At 44.5% G+C, this 21,904-nt stretch overlaps 8 protein-coding genes across 8 annotated transcripts; 3 read left to right on the top strand and 5 right to left on the bottom strand.

Moving 5' to 3' along the window:
* The first annotated feature begins 997 nt into the window (after positions 1-997).
* Positions 998-3,240, top strand: F4813DRAFT_353043 (Clavaminate synthase-like protein). Its single transcript, XM_049242582.1, has 5 exons — positions 998-1,213; positions 1,266-1,660; positions 1,730-2,216; positions 2,319-2,624; positions 2,703-3,240. Exons 2-5 carry the CDS (start codon positions 1,381-1,383, stop codon positions 2,863-2,865), a joined length of 1,236 nt encoding a protein of 411 aa, XP_049101424.1. The 5' UTR covers positions 998-1,213; positions 1,266-1,380; the 3' UTR covers positions 2,866-3,240.
* On the bottom strand, positions 2,454-4,738 carry F4813DRAFT_334268 (mitochondrial carrier). Its single transcript, XM_049241168.1, has 2 exons — positions 3,218-4,738; positions 2,454-3,136 (listed from the first exon to the last, which is right to left on the bottom strand). Exons 1-2 carry the CDS (start codon positions 4,476-4,478, stop codon positions 3,015-3,017), a joined length of 1,383 nt encoding a protein of 460 aa, XP_049101423.1. The 5' UTR covers positions 4,479-4,738; the 3' UTR covers positions 2,454-3,014.
* Positions 4,739-4,943: 205 nt separating this feature from the next.
* On the top strand, positions 4,944-7,430 carry F4813DRAFT_334262 (PX-associated-domain-containing protein). Its single transcript, XM_049241167.1, has 2 exons — positions 4,944-5,982; positions 6,032-7,430. The coding sequence occupies exons 1-2, from the start codon at positions 5,126-5,128 to the stop codon at positions 7,197-7,199; spliced, it is 2,025 nt and encodes a 674-aa protein (XP_049101422.1). The 5' UTR covers positions 4,944-5,125; the 3' UTR covers positions 7,200-7,430.
* A 57-nt stretch (positions 7,431-7,487) lies between these two features.
* On the bottom strand, positions 7,488-8,722 carry F4813DRAFT_353035 (uncharacterized protein). Its single transcript, XM_049242581.1, has 2 exons — positions 7,723-8,722; positions 7,488-7,652 (listed from the first exon to the last, which is right to left on the bottom strand). Exon 1 carries the CDS (start codon positions 8,592-8,594, stop codon positions 7,725-7,727), a length of 870 nt encoding a protein of 289 aa, XP_049101421.1. The 5' UTR covers positions 8,595-8,722; the 3' UTR covers positions 7,488-7,652; positions 7,723-7,724.
* Positions 8,723-10,487: 1,765 nt separating this feature from the next.
* Positions 10,488-13,778, top strand: F4813DRAFT_353033 (glycoside hydrolase family 3 protein). The gene is made up of 7 exons (XM_049242580.1): positions 10,488-11,106; positions 11,165-11,479; positions 11,537-11,694; positions 11,752-12,049; positions 12,113-12,209; positions 12,262-12,664; positions 12,714-13,778. Exons 1-7 carry the CDS (start codon positions 11,001-11,003, stop codon positions 13,644-13,646), a joined length of 2,310 nt encoding a protein of 769 aa, XP_049101420.1. The 5' UTR covers positions 10,488-11,000; the 3' UTR covers positions 13,647-13,778.
* A 1,344-nt stretch (positions 13,779-15,122) lies between these two features.
* On the bottom strand, positions 15,123-16,682 carry F4813DRAFT_353028 (marvel domain-containing protein). The gene is made up of 4 exons (XM_049242579.1): positions 16,363-16,682; positions 16,080-16,301; positions 15,822-16,001; positions 15,123-15,674 (listed from the first exon to the last, which is right to left on the bottom strand). The coding sequence occupies exons 1-4, from the start codon at positions 16,399-16,401 to the stop codon at positions 15,567-15,569; spliced, it is 549 nt and encodes a 182-aa protein (XP_049101419.1). The 5' UTR covers positions 16,402-16,682; the 3' UTR covers positions 15,123-15,566.
* A 735-nt stretch (positions 16,683-17,417) lies between these two features.
* F4813DRAFT_353027 (uncharacterized protein) lies at positions 17,418-18,847 on the bottom strand. The gene has a single exon (XM_049242578.1). The coding sequence runs from the start codon at positions 18,367-18,369 to the stop codon at positions 17,470-17,472; it is 900 nt and encodes a 299-aa protein (XP_049101418.1). The 5' UTR covers positions 18,370-18,847; the 3' UTR covers positions 17,418-17,469.
* A 590-nt stretch (positions 18,848-19,437) lies between these two features.
* On the bottom strand, positions 19,438-21,074 carry F4813DRAFT_353026 (uncharacterized protein). Its single transcript, XM_049242577.1, has 8 exons — positions 20,772-21,074; positions 20,693-20,709; positions 20,613-20,619; positions 20,457-20,564; positions 20,279-20,401; positions 20,097-20,200; positions 19,838-19,973; positions 19,438-19,768 (listed from the first exon to the last, which is right to left on the bottom strand). Exons 1-8 carry the CDS (start codon positions 20,974-20,976, stop codon positions 19,602-19,604), a joined length of 867 nt encoding a protein of 288 aa, XP_049101417.1. The 5' UTR covers positions 20,977-21,074; the 3' UTR covers positions 19,438-19,601.
* Between the last annotated feature and the right edge of the window lie 830 nt (positions 21,075-21,904).

Here is a 21,904-nt window from a genome sequence, read left to right as displayed (position 1 = left end):
AATAAATTTTTAACCCTTAAATTTAATATTTTTATTGTTAAAAAATTATTATTATTATATATATTTATTTACATATATAATAAAGAAATTTAAAAATTAATTATTACTATTAATATATTTAATAATTAACGTTTAAATTTTATTATTATAATTTTTAATTATAATACATTTTTTATAAATTTTACTAATAATTATTCTATTATTTCTAACCTTTTCCATAATCCTTATTTCGTTAATGTTATACATATACCTAACCAGGATATTTTTAATCTTAAAAACCTTAAATTAATCGAAAAAAATATTAATATTATTAACTATAATCCCATTAATTTATTTATAATTAATTAAATAAACCCTAACCAATTTAATATTAAAATAATAAAATAAAAATCGTATATACTAATATTTATTAAAGATATTAGGTCGATAATTATAAGTTAATAATTTTTTTACGATATTTTTAAATTAATATAAAAAAAGCGTATGGTTAATATAACTTAACGTAACGGCCTAATTGGTTAATTTTTTTTCTTAATACTTCAATAGTTTTTAACGTTTTTTTAAATAATCGTTTTGTGTTTTATAACTCAATATTTGGTCTGTAAAATAATATTATAATATAAAATATTTTTTAAACGCTTACCGTAAGGATACGCCGTCGAAAACGTCGTTTATTACCGCAACGCAACGTAATTAAGCTAAAAAAAATAAGCATTTTAAAATCGTAAAAAAATAAAGATTTAAATAATAAGTTTTATTTTTTAATTAATTAAAAACTAATAAAATTATATAATAATTTATATGTAGACTTTATCGCAAACGCGTTACGTTTTTGAGGTGGCCCCCACTAGGGTGGCCCCCGTAAGGGTGCTTTGACTTATTGGAAAGGATTACCTATTGTCTCGAATACCTCTTAAAATGATAGTTGCATAATGGTCTATTAACCCCTAGTTAACCAAAATATTTTAATATATGTGCAAAGAGAAATGCGGGGCACCAGGGAACAGCCGTCGATGTTATTATACCTATAGCATAATGCCCCTGGAACAATATTGTAAAGACTCATGTTTTTCATTCCAGTAGATCTTTTACTGAAGTGAACTTAATTTCGAATACCATTATCTATACCATTATCTATGTTGCAAGCAGATAGAACATAACCGGTTGTAGTTCTCTCAAGTCGTATTAGAGGGTAACAGATGACGCAATTTTGGTGTGATATTGCTCATTTCTCCCAACTTGATTACTTCACACTAACTAGGTAGTTATTGGGACATAATTGTAAACAATGCGATACAACAACAATAATAATAATCTTATTGCGCAAGTACACGAGTAAGCGAGTCCAACAAAGTTGCTCTGACCTCAAGAACAGTAAGCATGTCGACAACTACCGTTACGTTTGTGACACCGAAGGCCCCCGCGCCGCCGGGTCAGCCCGATATCTCGTATGCTCCGGACTACGATAAGTGGCAGGCCCGAGCGGCTCGTCGACTCAAAGAGGGGAACTTGCCGACTACACTACCAGAAGGTTTCCCGGTGCAATTGAAGGGGGATTTAGTATGGGAAGGTGAAACTGTAGCAGACACTTATGACTGGACCTATGTTCTCAGTGACGAACAGCTTGATGAGATAGACCGAGCTGTAGATCACTTCAAGGGTAGGTTGTGGTTCTTCTAGGTACCTAAGAATTATATATCGTGATCTCTTACTAACCAACTCCATCAAGGATTGGGTTTGTTGCTGGGCCATCTCACGGCAGAGACGTTCCCGCTCCCGAGCCTCCACGCAGAACTACGCCGCCTGTCCGCAGAATTGCACAACGGGCACGGGTTCTTCGTGATTCGTGGCCTGCGTGTCGACGACCACTCTCGGGAGGAAAATGTCATCATCTACGCAGGCATTTCCGCCCACATTGCTGCTCAGCGCGGTCGGCAGGATCACAAGTATAACGGTCAGAAGGCTGATGTGGTCCTCAGCCACATCAAAGATTTGACCTGGTCGCAGAATAATGGCTCCATCGGCAGTCCGGCCTATACTACCGATAAACAGGTCTTCCACACGGATTCTGGCGATATCGTGTCTTTATTTGCCCTCGAGACGTCGGCAGCGGGTGGTGCTAGCAAATTAGCGAGTACGTGGCGGGTATATAACGAAATTGCTGCTACTCGTCCGGATCTTATCCATACCTTGTCTCAAAGTTGGGATATGGAAGTGTGAGTTGTTTCTCAAGACGCGGTCTCATTTGCTATCAGATTCTCCCGAGATTGAAGCAATGAAGGTGCATCAGTTTCGACAATAACTAATCCGCGTCCTAGATTCGAGAAAGCCGATAAGCAGTACGTGGAAAGACCGCTGCTGTATCACTTCCCTGGGACAGATTCATTCCCCGAGCGGGTTGCTCTACAATATGGCCGACGATACTTCGTTGGCTTCGGTGCTCTCCCACGCAGCTCTAACATTCCGCCTATTTCAGAGGCTCAGGCTGAAGCTCTCGATACAATCCATTTCCTAGGTGAGAAGTACTGCGTGAATACCAATTTCCAAAAAGGAGATATCCAGTATATAAACAACCTCGCCATCTTCCACGCAAGGGACGGATTTACCGACACGTTAGAGAAGCGGTAAGCATGCTTTAAAACCCCGTGTAGCTGTGAACGCGTTTATCTGTATTGCTGACGAAGTCTATCCTCTTCATGCAGTCGTCACCTTTTACGTTTATGGCTGCGGGACCCAGAAAATGCTTGGCCAACCCCTGAGGCTTGGAAGTACCGTTGGGCACAACTTTACGAAGGTGTTACACCAGAAGGACAAGTCTTTCCTCTTGAACCATTTATTCGTAGTGCTGGAAATAAGGGGAGATGAGGTTGACCGCGTGTGCGTGATCTATCTCTACACCAAAATGCTAGGAAAGCTGCATATCTATCGCTGTGTTGAAAAGGAAGCCTCTCGCCAAGTGGCGAATTCCTACCCTGTACCTAAAGCCAAAGACGCCGAAACGCATTATCAAAAATCTACTCTAGGAGAATTTCATAATCGTCCTTCGCAACCCGCACAGGCTCATTCCCGCCTCCATATTTACGTCGGAAAAGTTCGAAGATGATTAGACCAGCACTGGTACTTGGCACCTGTCGTACTGTAGTAATTTGTTAGATGTATCTCCCACCAAGCTGATATGACCCAGGCACTGGCTCATTTACCGCAGGAAAAGACTTACTAGTGTTCCACCAAAATCCACGATATAACCATCGTGTCAAACCTTTCCCTTCCAAGGTTGCTTCAGTGGTGCATTTAGTCCAAGTTTCTTGGTAGGCGTGATAATAAGCCCGGAGCATGCGCCACTTGCGTCTGGGCTTATCAGGGTTCGCGGCTCCTGAGTTTCTTAACTTCGCTGCTTTAGCGTCGAGATCTTCTAGATGGTCCCAATGTTCAACTTGAATGTGGTTTAGTGGATGAAGGATTAGCTGTTGGGTGAGCGAGGCCGTGAAGCCAGCGAACAGCAGGAACATCGGCTCAATTGCGTAGTGCGGACGTATGACGACCGGACGGCTACCATCCTTATTAATATTGCCCTTCGAGTTCTTGTGAGTGGGTGGTCTCTTTTGGGCCAACACATCAACAACGTCAGGGTGCAGTCCACCATAGTACCACGTGATGAACCGGTAGAACCCTTGGGCCTTCACAAACTCAAAAGTGCTAAAGAAAACTGCGCTCCCGAAACTATCTTTTAAGAAAGATAGTCCCCATCCTGCGAAGATCCCTCGTAGTCCTATTTCCCTAAGCTTTTCTGCCGAGAATGCCCACATGCTCCTCGGTTTCCCATTCTCGTTGCCAGAAATGAGATCACGATGGTCATATCTCGCCTGTATAGCATCAAGCGGGGCTGCGACAACGCTTTGAATGCTTCCGGCTATGAATCCTGCAGTAAAGGTATGGATCGGGTCTGGCGGAGGAAATATCCTCTTCGGCGCTCTCGATGTCTCCTCATGGAGCTGAGCTAAGATATGTAAATAACTAGTATACAGCACAGCGCCAACTCCAACATTCGCCATAAGAGGCGGGAGAATCTGCTGTGGTACGACGCTCCATCCGTGCTGCTGAATGACGGACGCAAGTAAGCCCGGGGTAGTACCTCGTGCCCACATCCATGCTTGTTTGAAGGTGAGGCCCAGCCTCGAGGCAGTTTGGCTATTAGCAGCAGCACGGGCTAGTAACTCCGTCTGAGTCTGGTGAACACCCCGGGCATACGCAAGATAGTCGACACGTGTCCGGAAGAAGGCCTTGACGGGAGCCCTGAAGTAAAAAGCGATGGCCTGGGCGCTCAAGGCTCGAACACCGGCGGCCGACGCGGCAGTTGCGGCATTATTGCGCGACGGATTATCTGGACCTAAATCGGATGGTATTACAGGGAGAACCCCAGTATATATATCCCGGGGTGAGCCATTAATATCATCGCGGCCTGGTGGCATTGTCCTCATAAGTCATTTTGAGGTTATGATGATGGATGAAGTTTGACCGAGTTTGGAAGAGTGTTTGCGGGGAATCGTCGGGTGAATAGTTTGTTGCGAAACAATGAATTAGTTACATTAGGTAATATTAAGTATAGGTACATAAATATTATTATGCAATATTAAAATGGAGCATCGACATCGTAACTGCTTGTAAATCTTGCCCTTGAACTGAATTGAATAAGGAAACTGCAATCAATGTATTAACGCTGGCTATAACATTACGAACGGCGCAAAGATACGATGGCTAGAGTGAATAACGGTAAATGGCGGGTTTGACAACTGAAACTACAGGTACATAAAAGCCCATACAATCTACTAGCATGCACATGTACTCCATTCTGAAACTGTACGGCATTTAAGTTTGAACCACTTATTCCATGTGACGTCAGCAATTAATCCCAAAAGGTTACCCTAAGACTCAATTTTGGAGGTCTTCTACTCCCGTACAAAACCAATTGGGGTACCTTAATCAAGTATCTTAGTCTTACTGGTTTTAAGCCCAAGCATAACAGACTCCAAGACGTCGTAATGTATTAATACCATACTATATGGATTAAACAAATATCCGTCTTCCCTTTTGGATTTTCTTAACCCATAATCTCTAGTCGCCTATCATGTCCATGTCCTCTACAACTTTGTCTCCGCAGCAATTAGGGGCTTTGGTCGACATTCTCGTTCACCACGAGACTTACTCGGAAGCTGAGAGTTTCAAGAACCCCGAAGCTATCGAGCAATATGGGTATCCATTTGATCCTCCAACTCGCGACCGAGGTAGTAATGCAAACGGAAAATCGTCATCTCCACTACTACAACTTCTTCTTACTAGATTAATTCTTCCCATTCCTGGAGTCAGAGATCTTCCCCCAGAATTCTGGACTACCAAGTTCCGAAGTATTATGAGAAGATTTGGCGAGGCAGAACTGTCAGAAAGCTACGATAAAGGGACACTAGGGAGTAGAAAACGGTTGGCCTCAGCCGCCTCGGTCATTCACGAATGCATCACTAGGGGCCTGTTAAGTGGCATACCAAATGATGAGCTACCGAACCTGTATGGCCGATATGACACCCGTACAGCAGAAGACCTTTCTAGGGCTTGGGATGACGTGGTTCAACATTTAGTCTACGGGAACTTAATCGACGAGTTATTCGATCACTTCACCAATACTGCAAACCTCGAGGATCATTCACCAGCAGTTGATGCTGCTGTTAATCTCGCTATAATATATGTAGCTACATTCCTCCACCATCTTTTTGTCCTCTCAGCGGAAGGCCCCTATTTACTCAAGTTGATCAATAACATTCATGGATTGATCCCATACACGGTAATCGGACAAACACTGCGCGTTGGAAATGCTGGAACCATGATCAACGCTATGGTTAGGTTATTTCTAGCCAAAGTCAGCGTCGGTGCAATTTCGAACTGGCTTGGCTTGACGCAAAATGCTTCAGATGGGATGAACCTCTTACAAAGGTGTGTACTTGCTAACAGATTTGGGATGAACTAACCTAATCATCTTTAGGATAATATCTTTAGTGTTAGAATGGGATACCAGCGAATTTCGCAAGGCTATCGATAATATTAAGCGAAACAAAGATAGGCCTGGCGAATCGTGCTTAACCGCAATCGACGAACACCTACAAGCTTCTAGGGACCAACACGAATCACTTCGTGAACTGAGTAAGAGGAATGAAAAATCCATAATCGTAGCTATTCTAGAGGTCAAGGACAAGGCGTTGCTAGAAACGCTAACAGAAGAGCAACATGCCCAATGTTTGCAATATTATTCAGCTCAACTCGCGATTCGAGATAGGGAGAAAATTACCGAAGTTCTCTGCCGCCAGACCCCGGATTTAACTACAACTATCGTGAGAGATGTTGTGTCCGTTTTCGAACCTATGATTCGAGACATTCACAAGAATGTTGACATACGCAAGCATCTTAGCTCTGTCGAGAGCTTTTTGACAGACTTGATAGAGACAAGCAAGCCGAAGGGGCGAGATAGCAGCAAATCACAGAACAGTACTACACCGCCTTCCGTTGAAGATTATGTCGCTTTATTAAAACGGAACCGCCAGTTAGCCTACGACTATCTACGCGACTTCGCTGAAGGGTGTCCGGATCTACGGACAACGTGGCTAAATTGGGCCAAGAAAAGCCTCGAGACTTTCCGGCGGGCCAATCAAGGTAGCAACTCTCGCGATCCCAAAGAAATGAACAGGAGCTTGCAGGATCTGTTTGGTAAACTCCCACCCGACCAGCAGAGTAGTGTCAGAGCCATCATCGATGACCACGTTGAATATCTCTCTACATCAGAAAACGTATCGATAGTACGGATGCAGAGCATTATAGATGGCCTAGCTTCATACGAAAATAAAGAGATATGTGGAAGCATGGGCGGTCCGGGGGTGTACATAACGCGTTGGCACTGCCTGTTGGATAAGACTATTGTTACACCAAACACACCAAGAGGCCCGCCAAGAAGTGGAAAGGAAGTTAAGGGTGTAAAAGCTCTCGGAAAGACTGAGTCTGTCGCTAAAACAGAGAATTGGGACCCAGATGCTCTTACTCGGCAGGAGGAGCAGGTGTGGCCCGAACCCCCTGACGTTTCGATCGTTGTTGATGCACTTAGCCCTCAATTTAAAACTCTAATTGCTGATATCTCAAGCAAAGGTCTATCGCGTAAGTAAGAGGAATAGTATTGGAGATAATTACTGCGAGCATATCGAGGTTCTTTGTTATATTGTTACCCATATACGACGATGGGGCTAATACTACGGAAAGGGTTGATATGATAGAGGCGTTGGATACATTGCGGTACGATAGAACATATTAAATAGTGGAATTAGAGGCTACCTATATAACAATCAAATAACGGAGACACGATATTCTTAAGGGAAAGATGGTCACAAGGAGGGGCTAGAGGATGATAGGATTTAGTTAAGGCCAGAAGTCAATGAATATTAGAATCTATTAATACACCAGACAACACAAAACCAATTGTTACTTCAAGACTAAACTGCCAATGATGCATACCCTAAACTCCCCCTTTTTTTGCTCTTATATTTCCAAACACTGCCTTCCATTGTGTACGAGATCATGGAATGGGGGCGAACGATGATGATAAGGATCGGTGGCGTAGCCTAAACATGAGTACCCGTTAGTAAAGATGTAGGTTAGAACATTACAACAGAAAAAGACTGGTAATTTTACCTCTAGTTAGCACCGAAGCCGCTGAAACCACCGAGGAGTCCAGAAAGCCCGCTTTCTTCCTTATCGCCCTCCTTCTTAGCCCTTGACCCTTCAGCAGCGCCCTTGGATCCCTCGAAACCAGCCTTTGAGCCCTCGGCTGCAACCTTGGATCCTTCAGCTGCGCCCTGCGAGCCTTCGAATCCAGAGTGGGAGCCTTCGGTACCCGATTTGTATCCCTGGTTGCCGTGCTTGGAGCCTTCATAGCCGGCCTTGGATCCCTCGAATCCGGACTTGGATCCTTCGAATCCGGCCTGGAAGCCGTCGGCCTTGTCCAAGGAGGCCCTGTCTGCGCTGTTGGCGCCGTTCTTGTTGTTGTGGGCGACACCGTTCTTGGAAGCGCTCCTGTCGGCGCCGTAGTTACCGGCTCGGCTGCCCTCACTGCCGTGTTCGTAGGCCTGGTGTTGTTCCTCCGCGGCCTTGTGCCCCTGCTTGGCAGCTTTCTGGCCCTCCATGCCAGCCTGCTGTTCGTCCTTGTTGGCGAACTCGCCCTCCTTATGAGCCTTTTGGCCTTGCTCGCCGGCTACCTGGCTGCCCTCGACGGCATGCTGTCCTGCTTTTCCGGCCTTCTGGCCGGCACTGCCAGCTTTTTGGCCACCCTTCACGGCTCCTTGAGCACCCTCGGCGGACTTGTGGCCCTTCTTGGATTCTCCCTTCATGCCGGCAGCGCCAGCGGTGACGCCGGACACGGTATGAGGGACGGCTCGGGCAGTATTCTCAAAGGCCTTGCCAGCGGGGGCTGCGAGAGCTCCGGCACCGGGCACCGTGCCGAGTGGTGCGGTGTTGGCGGCTGCTGCGAGCAGGGTGATGAGAGCGATGATTGCGCGTTGCTGCATTTTGGATGATTGATTTGGAAAGGGTTAGAAATCTCGAAAGATAGAGAAGTTGAATAGTCGAATTTAAATTTGAAATACAAGTGTAAAACTAAATGAGTGACTGTGAATGAGTGACGAGTTGGTTGATGGTGCTGAGTGAATATTCCCAAATAATTCGAGGATTCTGATGGCTTTTGTATCTGAATGACTCTCAATATGATTTCAAGGGAATGGATAGCCCTGATTTTACTGCATACCTATCGCCCCTTGATTCTCAGTAGTTGGATTGGATTGACTCATGATTTTGTAGTATGTCTCAGTCCACACACGCACAAAAGATTCATATGATCGGCACTCGAGGGATAACTGCAAGACTGAGAAACCGCAATGTGGAATTCGTTTAAATTATAAAGGGCTATTCTATGGAACAATCCTCCCGCTTGATTTGGAGCATGCCCTCCTACGATGAGTGATCTATTGAAACGGCTCTCCTGGAACCTATCGCCCACAGGTTAGCATGCGATTGAAAGAACTATACGTCGTTCGTAACTATAACTATCGTATGCTTAGTCCCTAGCTTGTAAAGCTGGGGAATGCCTTCCCATCGTCCCGAGTATGATGGCGATGGCTAAATAATTATCACCTATCTACATCACGATATTATATTCATTCCAATTGCGATTCGGGAAGTGAAGTCTATTAAATCTTGTGTTCTGATAATTTATGCATCGTACCACTCGGAATGGGGTCGCTAAAACTTGACGATGGTCTTTACAATCTCGCTTTTCAACTGCTTAACCGCGACGTTTCCGATGAATACATGCCCATATCCACCATAGTAGGAGAATCACGGCTCCGGGCACGCAGATAAATACCGCTATCCAAGGGGCAAGGCTCCCTCCTCTGGGTGGCCAATTAAGGGATGGAGGCGAGTCTTCCCTTAAGAATGTCCCTGGGCACCAAGGAGAGGGGGAATCATTAGCGACACCTTGTGGATCAGGAGAGTCCTGCTCCGAGCACTCGGCGCGATGTGTGAGAAAAAAGGGGGCCATGACTGCTGACAAATGATGCTGAGAGGTAGTTGATTAAAATGCGTCTTCTTTCTTCACCACTAGAAGATGTACGAGATTAGTGACCGTCTATATAAGCTTGGAAAATAATTTCGTAGTTTCTGAACAATCTAACTACACTTTACTATACAATAGTTCTGTATTGTAGTATATTTTAGGTAGTCACAGGCATAAAGCCTTTGAAGAACTGCACGTGTAACTCCCTAAAACCGAAAGAGAGTGATGTTCTTCTTTGTGCATCAGCCACGTTGATTGCTTTTATAACCTTATGAATCAAACAAGGTGTCGACGACTCGCTGCGTCATTAGTTATACATGGAATTCAACCTGGGGCTTTGCACTGCGACCTTCCGAGAGTATGTGATCTTGTTAGTTGATAGACTATGAATTGCGGTATTCAGAATAGTATTTGCAATATAAATCCAATGACTTGACTGAAATGGTTAGTACTGTATATGTGTCGGCAGATAGTAACTATTTCACAATTGGAATAATATTAGTAACTGTAGAAAACGAGGCAGTATCTTTCTCTGAAGTGGATAGTCAAACATATATTACCTACCTGATACATGATGTTCTCTTTTGTCATGACGCGGCAAGTTTAAGTGAATATACTATATAGAACATACTAGAATAGGATTGGCTTCCCGGGGTTCCTTTTCTCCCCTTTTCCGACGAGTATTAATATACGTTTATGAGAGTTTTATTCAATGTAACTAAGCACTTTGTTCTACGTGTCTTTGTTCATACGTCAAGTTTGTTATAAAGGAAATACTCGTGTACCTATTGGTTAAAAAGTCTCGAGACGTTGATTGGAAGTTATAAATTGTATCTATTTCCCTACGCGCATGTTAGCTAATGATTGAGTTCTTGGGATGTAATATTATGAATAAATGTATTTAGTATACTGTTAACAGGTAAATATAACGAGTATTACATATCTAATCAATCTGCTTAATACTCGTATCTGCAAGTTTAGTCCTTCTGGGTTTGGATTCTCTTTCATTGTGGTGTGGTACGAAAGTGGTGCAACTCCATGTGGTAGATCTGCGCATTGTTTGCATATATTTGTCGAAGATATTACACTACATAATCTGGGGGATGAGCAAGGAACCCAGAGCAGTGGACATTTCTGGAATCTTATGCCGCACTGGCCGAATTGCCAAGTTAGTAGAGCGGAGCGTCATCGGATCCATGCACATCATAAAAGCAAGCATCCCGGGTTATTGCAATACTTAAAACAGGGGCTTCCGCCTCACTTTGGAGAAAAGTTTACTTCAATCTCCTATGTAGGTTGAAAGCGTTGTCTAAAGTTAGGATTCGGTCTATCTAAGACCGGCTCTCATATTGTGGCCGCTATGTTGTCTTCGCTGTTAACGGCCCTCTTCGTATCGCCGCTTGTCGCATCTGCCCCCTCCAGTCCTACAGGCAATTATGCGCAATCACCACCGGTTTTCCCCTCACGTAAGTCTATATAGGCCCTAATAGTCGCGTCGATTTGTTCACTTATCTGTATTCATAGCACCTGGGAAGGGGGCGGGCAGATGGGCCGACGCGTACGATAGCGCCAGCAGTCTTGTAAGCCAGATGACGTTAGAGGAGAAGGTCAACGTCACACGCGGCTTCGCTCTTGGCGATAATACCTGCGCCGGTAACACGGGGACAGTCCCGCGACTCGAGTGGCCGGGTATGTGCCTGCACGACGCAGGTAATGGGGTTAGAGCTGCAGACCTCGTTAACTCATATCCGTCGGCAATCCATGTTGGCGCCAGTTGGGACAAGAATCTGACGTACCAAAGAGCTTTTTATATTGGCCATGAGTTCAAGGCCAAAGGTGGTAAGTATACAGAAAGTCTTTTATAGTTGTTAGGGCAGCTGGCTTACATCTTATCAGTCAATGTTGTGCTTGGTCCCAATGCAGGGCCCCTGGGAAGGACTCCTTTAGGTGGCCGTAATTGGGAGGGTTTCTCTGTTGACCCTTACTTGTCTGGGCAGTTAAACGCGGAGACAATCATTGGCCACCAAGACGCTGGCGTCATTGCAAATATCAAGGTATGAATGCAATGCGAATCATCAGAATATCATCGAGTTGCTAATTCTAGCGTCTAGCATTTTATCGCCAATGAACAGGAGACGTACAGACGACCATACTTTGGGGTTGAAGCTATTTCAGCAAATATTGATGATAAGACGCTTCACGAACTCTACCTCTGGCCGTTTATGGACGGAGTGAGAGCTGGTGTGGCTTCGGTTATGTGTTCCTATAATAGAATCAACAACACCTACGGCTGTGAGAACAGCAAACTCTTGAATGGTGTTCTTAAAACCGAACTTGCCTTTGACGGATTCGTACTCCTTGACTGGAACGCTCAACACAATCTCGAGAGCGCGAACGCAGGACTGGACAGTATGCCCTCATACTCACGAGCCCCTTAACCTGAACTATGGTTACTAACTTATGATATCATAGTGATTATGCCTGGAGGTGGGTTTTGGGGCAACAACCTAACCGAAGCGGTTCGAGACGGATCCGTCAGTGAAGATAGAGTCACCGATATGGCTACTAGGTAAGAGAAAAGTTGAGCCCAAGTTCATTGCTAGTCAGCTCAATACATTTAGGATTCTTGCAGCATGGTACCTTGTGGGCCAAAACGGCAGCAACTTTCCGGCCCCTGGAATCGGGATGAAGAATCTCACTTTACCTCACGAGCAAGTCGATGCCCGTACTCCTGAATCAAAGCCGATTATATTAGAAGGTGCGATAACAGGGCATGTTCTAGTGAAGAATAATGATGCCCTGCCTTTTAAGAAGAACCCGACTATGTTGTCCGTTTATGGCTATGATGCTACGATCCCTGACACTAAGAACACGGATACTCTTTTCCAACTAGGTTACACTTCTTCATCGGAAATGGGCCAGGCAGTATTGGGCACAAATAATCATTTTAACCAGGCTGCTAGAGGGGGTACTATTGTGACTGGTGGAAGAGCCGGTGCTAATGCGCCAGCTTATATCGACGACGTAAGGAGTTCCGATTCCTCATTCTTCATTCTTGCTAACTTTTATGCAGCCGTTGAGCGCCATTCAGCAGAGGGCAAGAGTTGATGGGACATGGGTCAACTGGGATTTAACTTCACCTAATCCGGATGTTAATGCGGCATCGGATGCTTGCTTGGTCTTCATTAATGCTATTGCCACTGAAGGTTGGGATCGAGATGGGCTTCACGATGACTTTAGCGACGGACTTGTTCTAAACGTGGCCTCTAAATGTTTAAACACCATCGTCGTCATACATGCCGCAGGCATTCGTCTCGTAGATCAGTGGATCGATCATCCTAACATCACTGCAACAATTATTGCTCACCTTCCCGGCCAAGACAGCGGAGAAGCCTTAGTCCAGCTCCTTTATGGAGAGGCCGGATTTTCGGGGAAACTACCATACACGTTGGCGAAGAACGAAAGTGATTATGCAGTATACGCCCCATGTGGTCGCGGCCCGTCAAATACGACTGATCCGCAATGTGACTTTACTGAAAAGGTCTACGTTGATTATCGCCACTTTGACGAGAATAATATAACACCACGATACGAATTTGGGTACGGTCTATCATACACGACATTTAACTATTCTTCGCTCTCAGTCGAGCCCCTGGATATCACGCCGGAGACGCAAGGATCCTCTACTCCGAGTAGCGACGAAGCTTTGTGGGATATTGTGGCTATGGTTAACGTGACAATTACCAATTCCGGCAAGGTATCCGGTGCAGAAGTAGCGCAGCTCTACCTCGGCATCCCGAATAGCCCGCCGAAGCAGTTGCGCGGCTTCGAAAAAGTTCCTCTCGTTCCAGGGGAGTCCGCCGAGATCACTTTCGAACTGACAAGACGTGATTTAAGTGTGTGGGATGTTGTCACTCAGGGCTGGATCGTACAGGCTGGCCAATATGACTTATACGTCGGTGCTAGTAGTCGGGATATCAGATTGAGAGGTAGCATCGCGGTCTAGTGGGCAGCAATGCGCTTTGATACAGATATACTGACGAAACAGATCACGATAATTTCCTAATAGCTAGGTACTTAGTGTAATAGTACCTAAGGCACATGAAGAATAACTAATATTCTTATTTTTACTTTCCCTGAAAGTCTCATCTTTGCAATTGATCAAATATCCAGTCCCAACAAACGATACTTGTAAGTCTGCTATGCGATTAATTTCGTAAATAATCCTTAGGCTCCAGTAACACATTCAAGCAATCACCCTTCCCAATAATTGGATTACACCGCACAGCCATTCCACCTTCAAACTACGCAGAGTACCTACCTAGTCAATATGCCAGCGGCTAGTTAGCCCGTAGGTCTTAAAGTCAATACTGACGACTTGAGCGCCGCTAGCAAAAGCCGAGTCGCGCATGGACGTTCTATCATTACTTAGAATTGTAGTCAGCGGCTTATTCGCGCGCGTACGTACCCAGTAGCTCGCGCCAACTTACCTCTGGATATTTTCTAGACCAGTTTCATTCCGTGGGTTATTCAGCTTCTGGAATACGTAGCGAATCTCAGCGTCGAGATCATCTAAGAGCTCATTATCGTTCCATGGAATAGGGGGGTCCCACTTCGGGTCCCAGTCTCAGCGGGTTTAAACTCCAGCATAAATGGGATCTGCATATGATTAGGGTATCCATGAGGCCATTTATTCGCTATAGTCAAGCGTAAAATAAGGGTATGGCAACTAGGCCAAATATCGGCGTCTGAGATGTGGAAAGCCTTCACGCCGGGTTGGTTCATCACGCCCTGTAGCAGCAGCTCAATTCCTGAATTGCGATCACAAGGGGCGTCGCGTACTTTTCCCCCTCCGGATCCGCGAAGAGGTCAAGCTCGAAGCTACGCACAGACTGGTACGAGGCTTGTACGTCAAGCCCCGCGTGTAGATGGTAATAATGATGACATTATGAAGCAATTGGGCTTGCGCTTCACGCGCCTCTAACGGGGACTCTCTGTGATGAGAATTATGTGTACCTTTATAAGAGAAACCACAATAGGTTTCCAACCTCCAATTAAGTCAGAAAGGGATGTATTAAGGAGTAAGTTGAAGCGGCGAAAGTCGACCCTTACTTGGATTTGATTCATTCGAATAGCACGAGACCACTTGAGACCATTCCTAGGATAATAGCGATAAGCAGAGCCGCCCTTGAGAACTAGATTGACGGATCAGAAATGTATTGTTCAACGAACGCATGTTATCTTGGTAAAAAATACGTAGTGCGAAGTCTCGTAGGCTTAAGGAATGGGAAATGAATATGGCAATGTCAAAATGCCACGGGTTTAAAGCCTCTAAGCGATAGAATTTATAGGTGTCAAAATGCAAGGTGGTGGGACGGGGATGCCAAGCTTCTGTAAATAGGAGCGCGGTTGAAGTAGTGTTGAAAGTACAAGGTGATAAAAGTCATGATTCAAAATTGATAGTCATCAAATATACATATAGGTCTGCTATATTCTGCCTCCAACAAGGTAAACACTGGCTCCTGCTTGGATTTCGGAACACATCTTACTCATTATAACTAGCACTATGTTCTTAATTTGGGTTGATAGGAGGTAGATATAGCTTCCGTAGAAAAGTAATTGGTAAACTTCTTCCACTCAAACAGTTCAAAAGAAGAGCTACACTATAACACGGCAACAAATTACACGTACCCAAACATGCGAATATTGGGACTTGTACCTAGGCTTAAGATAGTCCGATTGTCTTGGATTCCATATCTCCAAGGGAGTAACCGCAGCAGAAAGCACCAGAAATAAATCAAAGAATCCGAAGAGTTTCATAATTATCCTTCTCATATACATAAAAGTCTCATATCGTGTTGCGCGTGCACTTCTCCGAACCCAACCAAATTGATAATTAATAGTTCCGAATCCGCGGGTGACCTTCTTAGACATAGGCTACGCTTCTGCTTCCCTTGCTCCTGTTATAGAAGAAGGTCAAAGCGACAATGGCGACTCCGAAAATGAAGCCTAAATATTCGAATACATAGTCGGCCTAGCAGATGATTCAGGGTTAGTAAGTGCCCTAGCTAGATGCTCTAAGTGTTTTACTTGGAATGGAATGGATTTGTGTTATGCCTTAAGTATATTGGCATTCTGAGCGAAACTTAGAGCAATCGAAAGATTATAAATAGGTACTGACCTGCACTCTTTGACATCGGCCATTCATCTCACTCCTATCATCAGGTATACCCGGACAGTAAGTTGTACCGGCAATGGTCCCACAGCCACCATTCAAAAGTTTATTGATAACCATCTGATAGATGCTCTCGCTATCATCACTCGTGCAGCTAGGTACGGGCTTTAAAGCGACTGTCAATGCCTGGCACAGCGTGATGTTAGCATATTTATATCTATCACCGGGCCTGAAACTCCAGATTTATCCGGCGGATTCACTTACAATGGCGCCAGCAAGGTAAAGCGCTGTGGCAAGGCCATCTGCTCCCATGGACACTATGCTGGGAATCTTATCGATGAACAGGGCGGCAATGCCTATCAGCGAGACGAGTATACCGAATGCGCCGCAAAAGCTTCCAAATGAAGTTTCTGCAGGGGGGGAGCCTTCGACTTGGTGCTTCGCAAGGGTTACTGAAAGACCTAGTACTACTGCACCGGAGATAAGCTGAGCTTCAATGAGTATGACAATACCTAGTGTAGTAAGGGTAAATATTTGCGGGACATACCAAGAAGCCTCGAACCCCTAGTACTGCTAACTTGAGCATTATGATGTAGGTAGGAAGAACGTCGAGATATTATGGACAAAAGAAGTATACGGGGGAGTTTGGCCGTACGAGTATAGTCAGGCTATACAGAAATTGGATTGAAGAAACTCTAGAAAGAACAAGACAGGAACCGAACAAAAAGGGCACTGTCCTAACCTACCAGTGGTTCATATATATACTGCAGTCATACGGGCTTGGACATATAGAGGATATTGACTCATTGCTGCAGTGATACATAGTCCCGAACGATATATGTTGGTTTCAGTGCAGCTGCCCAGCCGCTATCACTGCAACATTAAATTCATGACGGACATGGGGGATTGAGGCGAAGGCAATCTTATTTCCAGCTTGAATTTAAGGCTTGTACTTGATAAACAATTCCTACAGATACGAATCCAAGTCGAAACAGATCTAAATCATTGCATTGCACAGCATGTCAACCGAGTTGGGTTCCAGAAGAAAATAGCATCCTGCCATGCCAAATCATCATGACATTTTATTCATTGTCTTGAAATATACGGTAGCTATGATATCCGCGTTTGTACCTATGGGTAGTACCGGCGCTGTTGGTTTAAATTAGAGCCATGGACGGATCTATAATGCGACGTGTATGGTTTTATGGGGGATTATAAAAAAGCGGTTGGTTGAAGATATGCAGGCCATCAGCCCCCTTCTTTAGCAAACCCCACAACTCGAAATATCTTCAACGGGTGTAAGGATGCATCTGATTTGCTAGAGCTGCAGCCTGCCGCATTTTTGTCTTGGCATAACAGAAAGTCCTAGATTGAACATGAAATTTTACCCAATACATGATACGTGGTACTGAAAACGGCTGATAGTAAGGAAGGTCGTAAGGCGGCGCAGCTTGGGGGCCAAACGGTATTAACTAGGTAGGATAGGGATCGACCGTGTTTTTGATGTCTTTATTGAATACAAAGTGCCTATTTATAAACCTTGCAACCTGAGTCACCCACTCCATGTCGAGGCCGGATGTCCTATCGGTGAAATAACAAGAACAACAACAACAACAACAACAACAACAACAACAACAACAACAACAACAATCATCTACCACATCCGCCTCTGCTCTCGGGTAGAGTCCATGAGCCAGCCTAGAAGAGTCTGCTCGATCGATGCCATCCCACGGGTATGTCTCCTCAACTGTTCCTTAGTTAGGTGAGTCGACCTGCCGGCTTTGGTACGATACCAAATTGTGTCCTCTATTTCCGATCGAACCATGGCGTTTAGCAGTGAAACGTGGATTTGGTGGCGCTCACTTTCAGCCGAAGCCTTGGATAGGGACTCGTTGGTCTCGCGTGTCACGAACTCAGGCCAAACAAGCGCTAGGATGTCGTCTAAAGCTTGTCTAAGCCCCATGCTCATATGTTGATCTCTATGTGCCCGATGCCCAGCTGCGTCTAAAGGTACGTGAGCGAGTGTTCTTTGCCGGCATAAGACACACTCGTCGGCAAGAGCATACCGGATATGCGATCGAATATGCCTCCATCTACACTCCATACAGTTTTGCGGATCTCTTGCGCCTTCGGGGATCGTCAGGGGAAATGTGTCCCGGATCGGATTGTCGCCTTCAACTGGGATTAGGGCTGGCGGGATGACGTGGCCGCAGCCTTGATATGCCATTCTAAACCCACAAGACGGGCAGACGAGGTCTGATCCTTGCGCTAAGAGGCTCCTGATGCATCGATCGCCAAAGACATGACCACATGCAAGAGCTACAGTCCGTTCGATGTCATGTTTGATATAGTCGACAAAGTTTCGATGTAATTGGAGATGTTCCTTTGGGGGTTCGATAGAAGAAGTAAATTCCCTAGTGCTCTTCGAGATATCCAGTTTGCTCTCCTGGCAGATCGCGCATACGCTTTCTATGGCCACGCCCTCCGTGTCGCCTTGAGTGTCGAGGAGCTGTTGAAGGTAAGGGAGATAGTTGCTTTTTTGTACTTTCGCCATGGTATTTTGAACAGTCTTTATCCTTTTGGTCTTTATCCTTTTGGTATATCGCAAGATGATGTACTTCGACAGAAGCGCAGGCGCAGGGACGGCCTGCCGAGTTGCATTTGTATTCTCGCCAAAATAAAATCAACGAGGTTAGAATTCATATGTGATACCGGACAACACAAAGCTTCTTTTTTGACTTATAGACAATTAGGCACAAAGATCCAAGGCAGTTCTTTGGGCCACAATACAATCCCGTTGTAATGGGTGCGGGGGGGGATACTGAGTCGTGTTTGCGACGATGACGCCCGTCAATAAAAACATACAGAATCATAGCCGCCTAATAAATCGACTACCTAAATTAATGGACCAATTGATGTAGCAACCATCCACACACAACCACGTCAGCGCGTCGTAAAGTCCGCCACGCTTGTTTAAGTACCTTAGGAACAAAGTTTGCTGTCTTTCACAACCTCAGACTTCTGAAGACGCCAATAAACTATCATCTACGATATTTAAAATATTCCGTGCAAAGCAGTGAATAGTTTTTAATCCTTTCTAAAATCTAGCGACGTAAGTTAAGCTGTTCCTAACATAATTCTTTATTTTGCCCAAAGTGTCTGCATCTGCCAATGAACCCATTTCTCGGCACTGACTATTGTATTTCTAGTGTGTAAGGCATACCTGCCCAAGGTATCGTTCAACTATGCTTCCTTTGTTCATATCCTATAGCAGTACCATACACAAGTCCAGGAGAATACTAGCCTTGAACAGGGAAAAGGGGTTCTCAACCTCTCGCTTAAACAACATGAATTAAAAAGTACCTGGGGAGAATGCAGTTATTATGCATTACGATGCTAACTATTTTATGATAACAAATTCTCATGACATCTAAATCAAAGCCTGGGTAGAAACCATATTCCGTCCTGAATAGGTAGCATAAGATAAGCTATGTGACTACTACCTAGAACATGGATAGCATAGTTGTTATGGTTTACCTTAGAGTAATAAGCCTCGTAGAGTCTCGGGGGCAACGACGCTACGCGCCGTATCAAGGGTCGCTAAAGAGTGAAGGTATCGTATAAGTGCAGTAATAGTACATTGTATGACTAGGAGAGTAAGTTATAGCCAGCTATCTAATGAGTGTATATGGCAGCATAGCTAGCCATGTGGGGTTAGTTGATGGCCCTGCCTTTATCCATGATGATAGTTCTATATACACTATGATGATGAATATTTTCTTAAGCTTACAGCTTCTGTATAATCTCGTCCTGAATCATCTCTTCATCGTCATCATCGCCATCTTCAAATAGCCCGCGAGCCTCGAGATGAGCCGCCTCAGCTTCGTCGATGGTCTGGTTAGCGTAAATATTGCGCACAGCAAAACTCCCGATCTCGAGGTCGCTGGGGGAGTCTAACCCTTATTGTTAGATGCTTGAAATATATAGAGACAGTTTAATAAATGAATATGAAGAGTACATACAGATAGTGGCGCCACTGCGAAGTTGATAGTATCCACCCTGCTCAACCTCTGGTTCTAGCTCGAGGTCACGCTTCACCGGCTTGTTGCCTTTAGTGAAAAAATTGCCGTCGCTCTTGCAATTGGGTTTGCTAGCACACTATAATTTCCGGTCAGAAATTTCAAAATTCGGGCCTAATCCTTAGGACTGTGCTATAAGGATCGAAATTCTTCTTGACTTCTATGAACAGAGCTCATAGTATTAGACTAGGGGTTTACTTACGTATTTATAAGGCTTAGCACCTTCGAAACTGAAGCTGAACTTGCACGGGAATTTGGTACAGAGGCTCTTATTTCCCGTGAAACTTTTCGCCTGTCCGCCCTGACCTGGTTCATCCAATACACTGATTAGCACTTGATATGGAGATATGCATAAGGTCTTTTATATGTAGGTAGTTTTCTTACTGTTGTTATCAATCTCTGGAACGCAGCGGAAGATCTGATTGCCCTTGTCGGCTTCCAGTGTTGAAGCTAAAGGAAACTCATCACAGCCAGTCTTTCCTCTGAACTTTTTGTTTTTTTTACAAACTAAAATTCGCCTGGAGTTAGATTTAATAACCATGACTGATAGACTTCCACGTACTGTTTTGTTTAGTAGGATTGCACCCAGCTTTTTGCCGTCTCTGCCTCTTTTTGGCCTCGTTGGCTCCATCAAAAGTATAAGTATTTTTCTTAAAGTGACACTTTGTGCCTACTCTTTCGTTAGCACTATAGCCGAATAATAAACTTCATCACGTACCAAAGCACTATAAAGGCTGACTGTTAGGTCACACTAAAAAGGAAGTTATTCAAACAGGTATATATAGTGATAAAGCTAACCATAGTATTACAAGTTTCTGTCGAATCATAATAGCTAGTTAGAGCGTAGATTATAGCAGATAGGATACGAATTACTTACCCCTAGCACCCTTTCGGGGCGTGCCATCCTTTCCCTTGTATGGTGAGCACTGGACTACAAAGGTGAATTGAGCTCTCGCTGCAAGCTCGGAGTGGCCCGTAATATCTCTCTGTTCAAGGCCATGCGGGTGGATTACTTCGGATGAAGCTATGACTACCGTGGCAGAATATAAGAGAAGAGAAATAGGGAAGGAAAGTAGCTTCATTATGGAGAGAAGGGGACCAAGCAGGTAAAGATGTAAATAATTTTCAATTAGGAGATATGGCAATATGGAGGGCTTTAAGACTTTGATTCGAAGGTTTCATTGATATTCCGTTCAACCACTCGAACTAGAACACATCTTGAGCAGAATATATACCGACTCGAGTCAATAATAGAGGATTGTTTCCCCAAGTCTCCTTGTCTTAGCTTTCTACATTTAGAAGACAGATTATCCTAATTATAACTCAGTTTCTGCGATAGATTGGACTATCTTACATACAGGATCTTTGTGGCTTCTCATGAGGTGAAATTAGTTCGCCCCTAAAGGCCAAGGAGTAATACAACAGAAGAGACATATTTCTAAATTCATATAGGCAGCTGTAGCTAGAAGGCTGCACCCGTATGACGCGAATACGAGGACATCGACAATAATTTACTACCAGTTAATTGGATAGGTCAACTACAAGACTGCACCTTGTACTGAGCGTAGGACTTGTGCTTATACGGAGAGCATCGAGAGACGGAGAATTCGAAGGATGAAACAATCAGCAGAAGTAAGCATGTATCACCTTCCATTTATCCTGCCAAGTACAATTTAGTGGAAGAGAAACTAGGCAAAGACTGTGCGTGTTGCGGGCATATTAAATACTGTATTGCCTCTGATTGCCCGAATTTATGAGGATTATTGTCACAGGCTCCTTTTTTTGAAATAGGAAGTTCCTCTATGCGAGGCCTTTTCGAGCTTTTTATTGGATGCATCCTATGTTCTTGGAAGATGCTCACTTCTATCTTTTTGTCGAAATACGTATCGTTTTTTATATTATATAATTCCTCAAACCTTCATAAATTCGGGCTATTGCGGCACCCCTCCCCGCCGCAGAATTAAGGGGTGCCCTCCTTTTCCCAATTTTACGAGGGATATTGTCTTGGGG

This window comes from Daldinia decipiens, assembly GCF_022478715.1.
Source record: "Daldinia decipiens strain CBS 113046 unplaced genomic scaffold F4813scaffold_9, whole genome shotgun sequence".
In the NCBI taxonomy this organism is placed as follows: Eukaryota; Fungi; Ascomycota; class Sordariomycetes; order Xylariales; family Hypoxylaceae; genus Daldinia; species Daldinia decipiens.
Note: the sequence above shows the minus strand (reverse complement) of the source record. Positions and strands in the feature narration are given on the sequence as shown.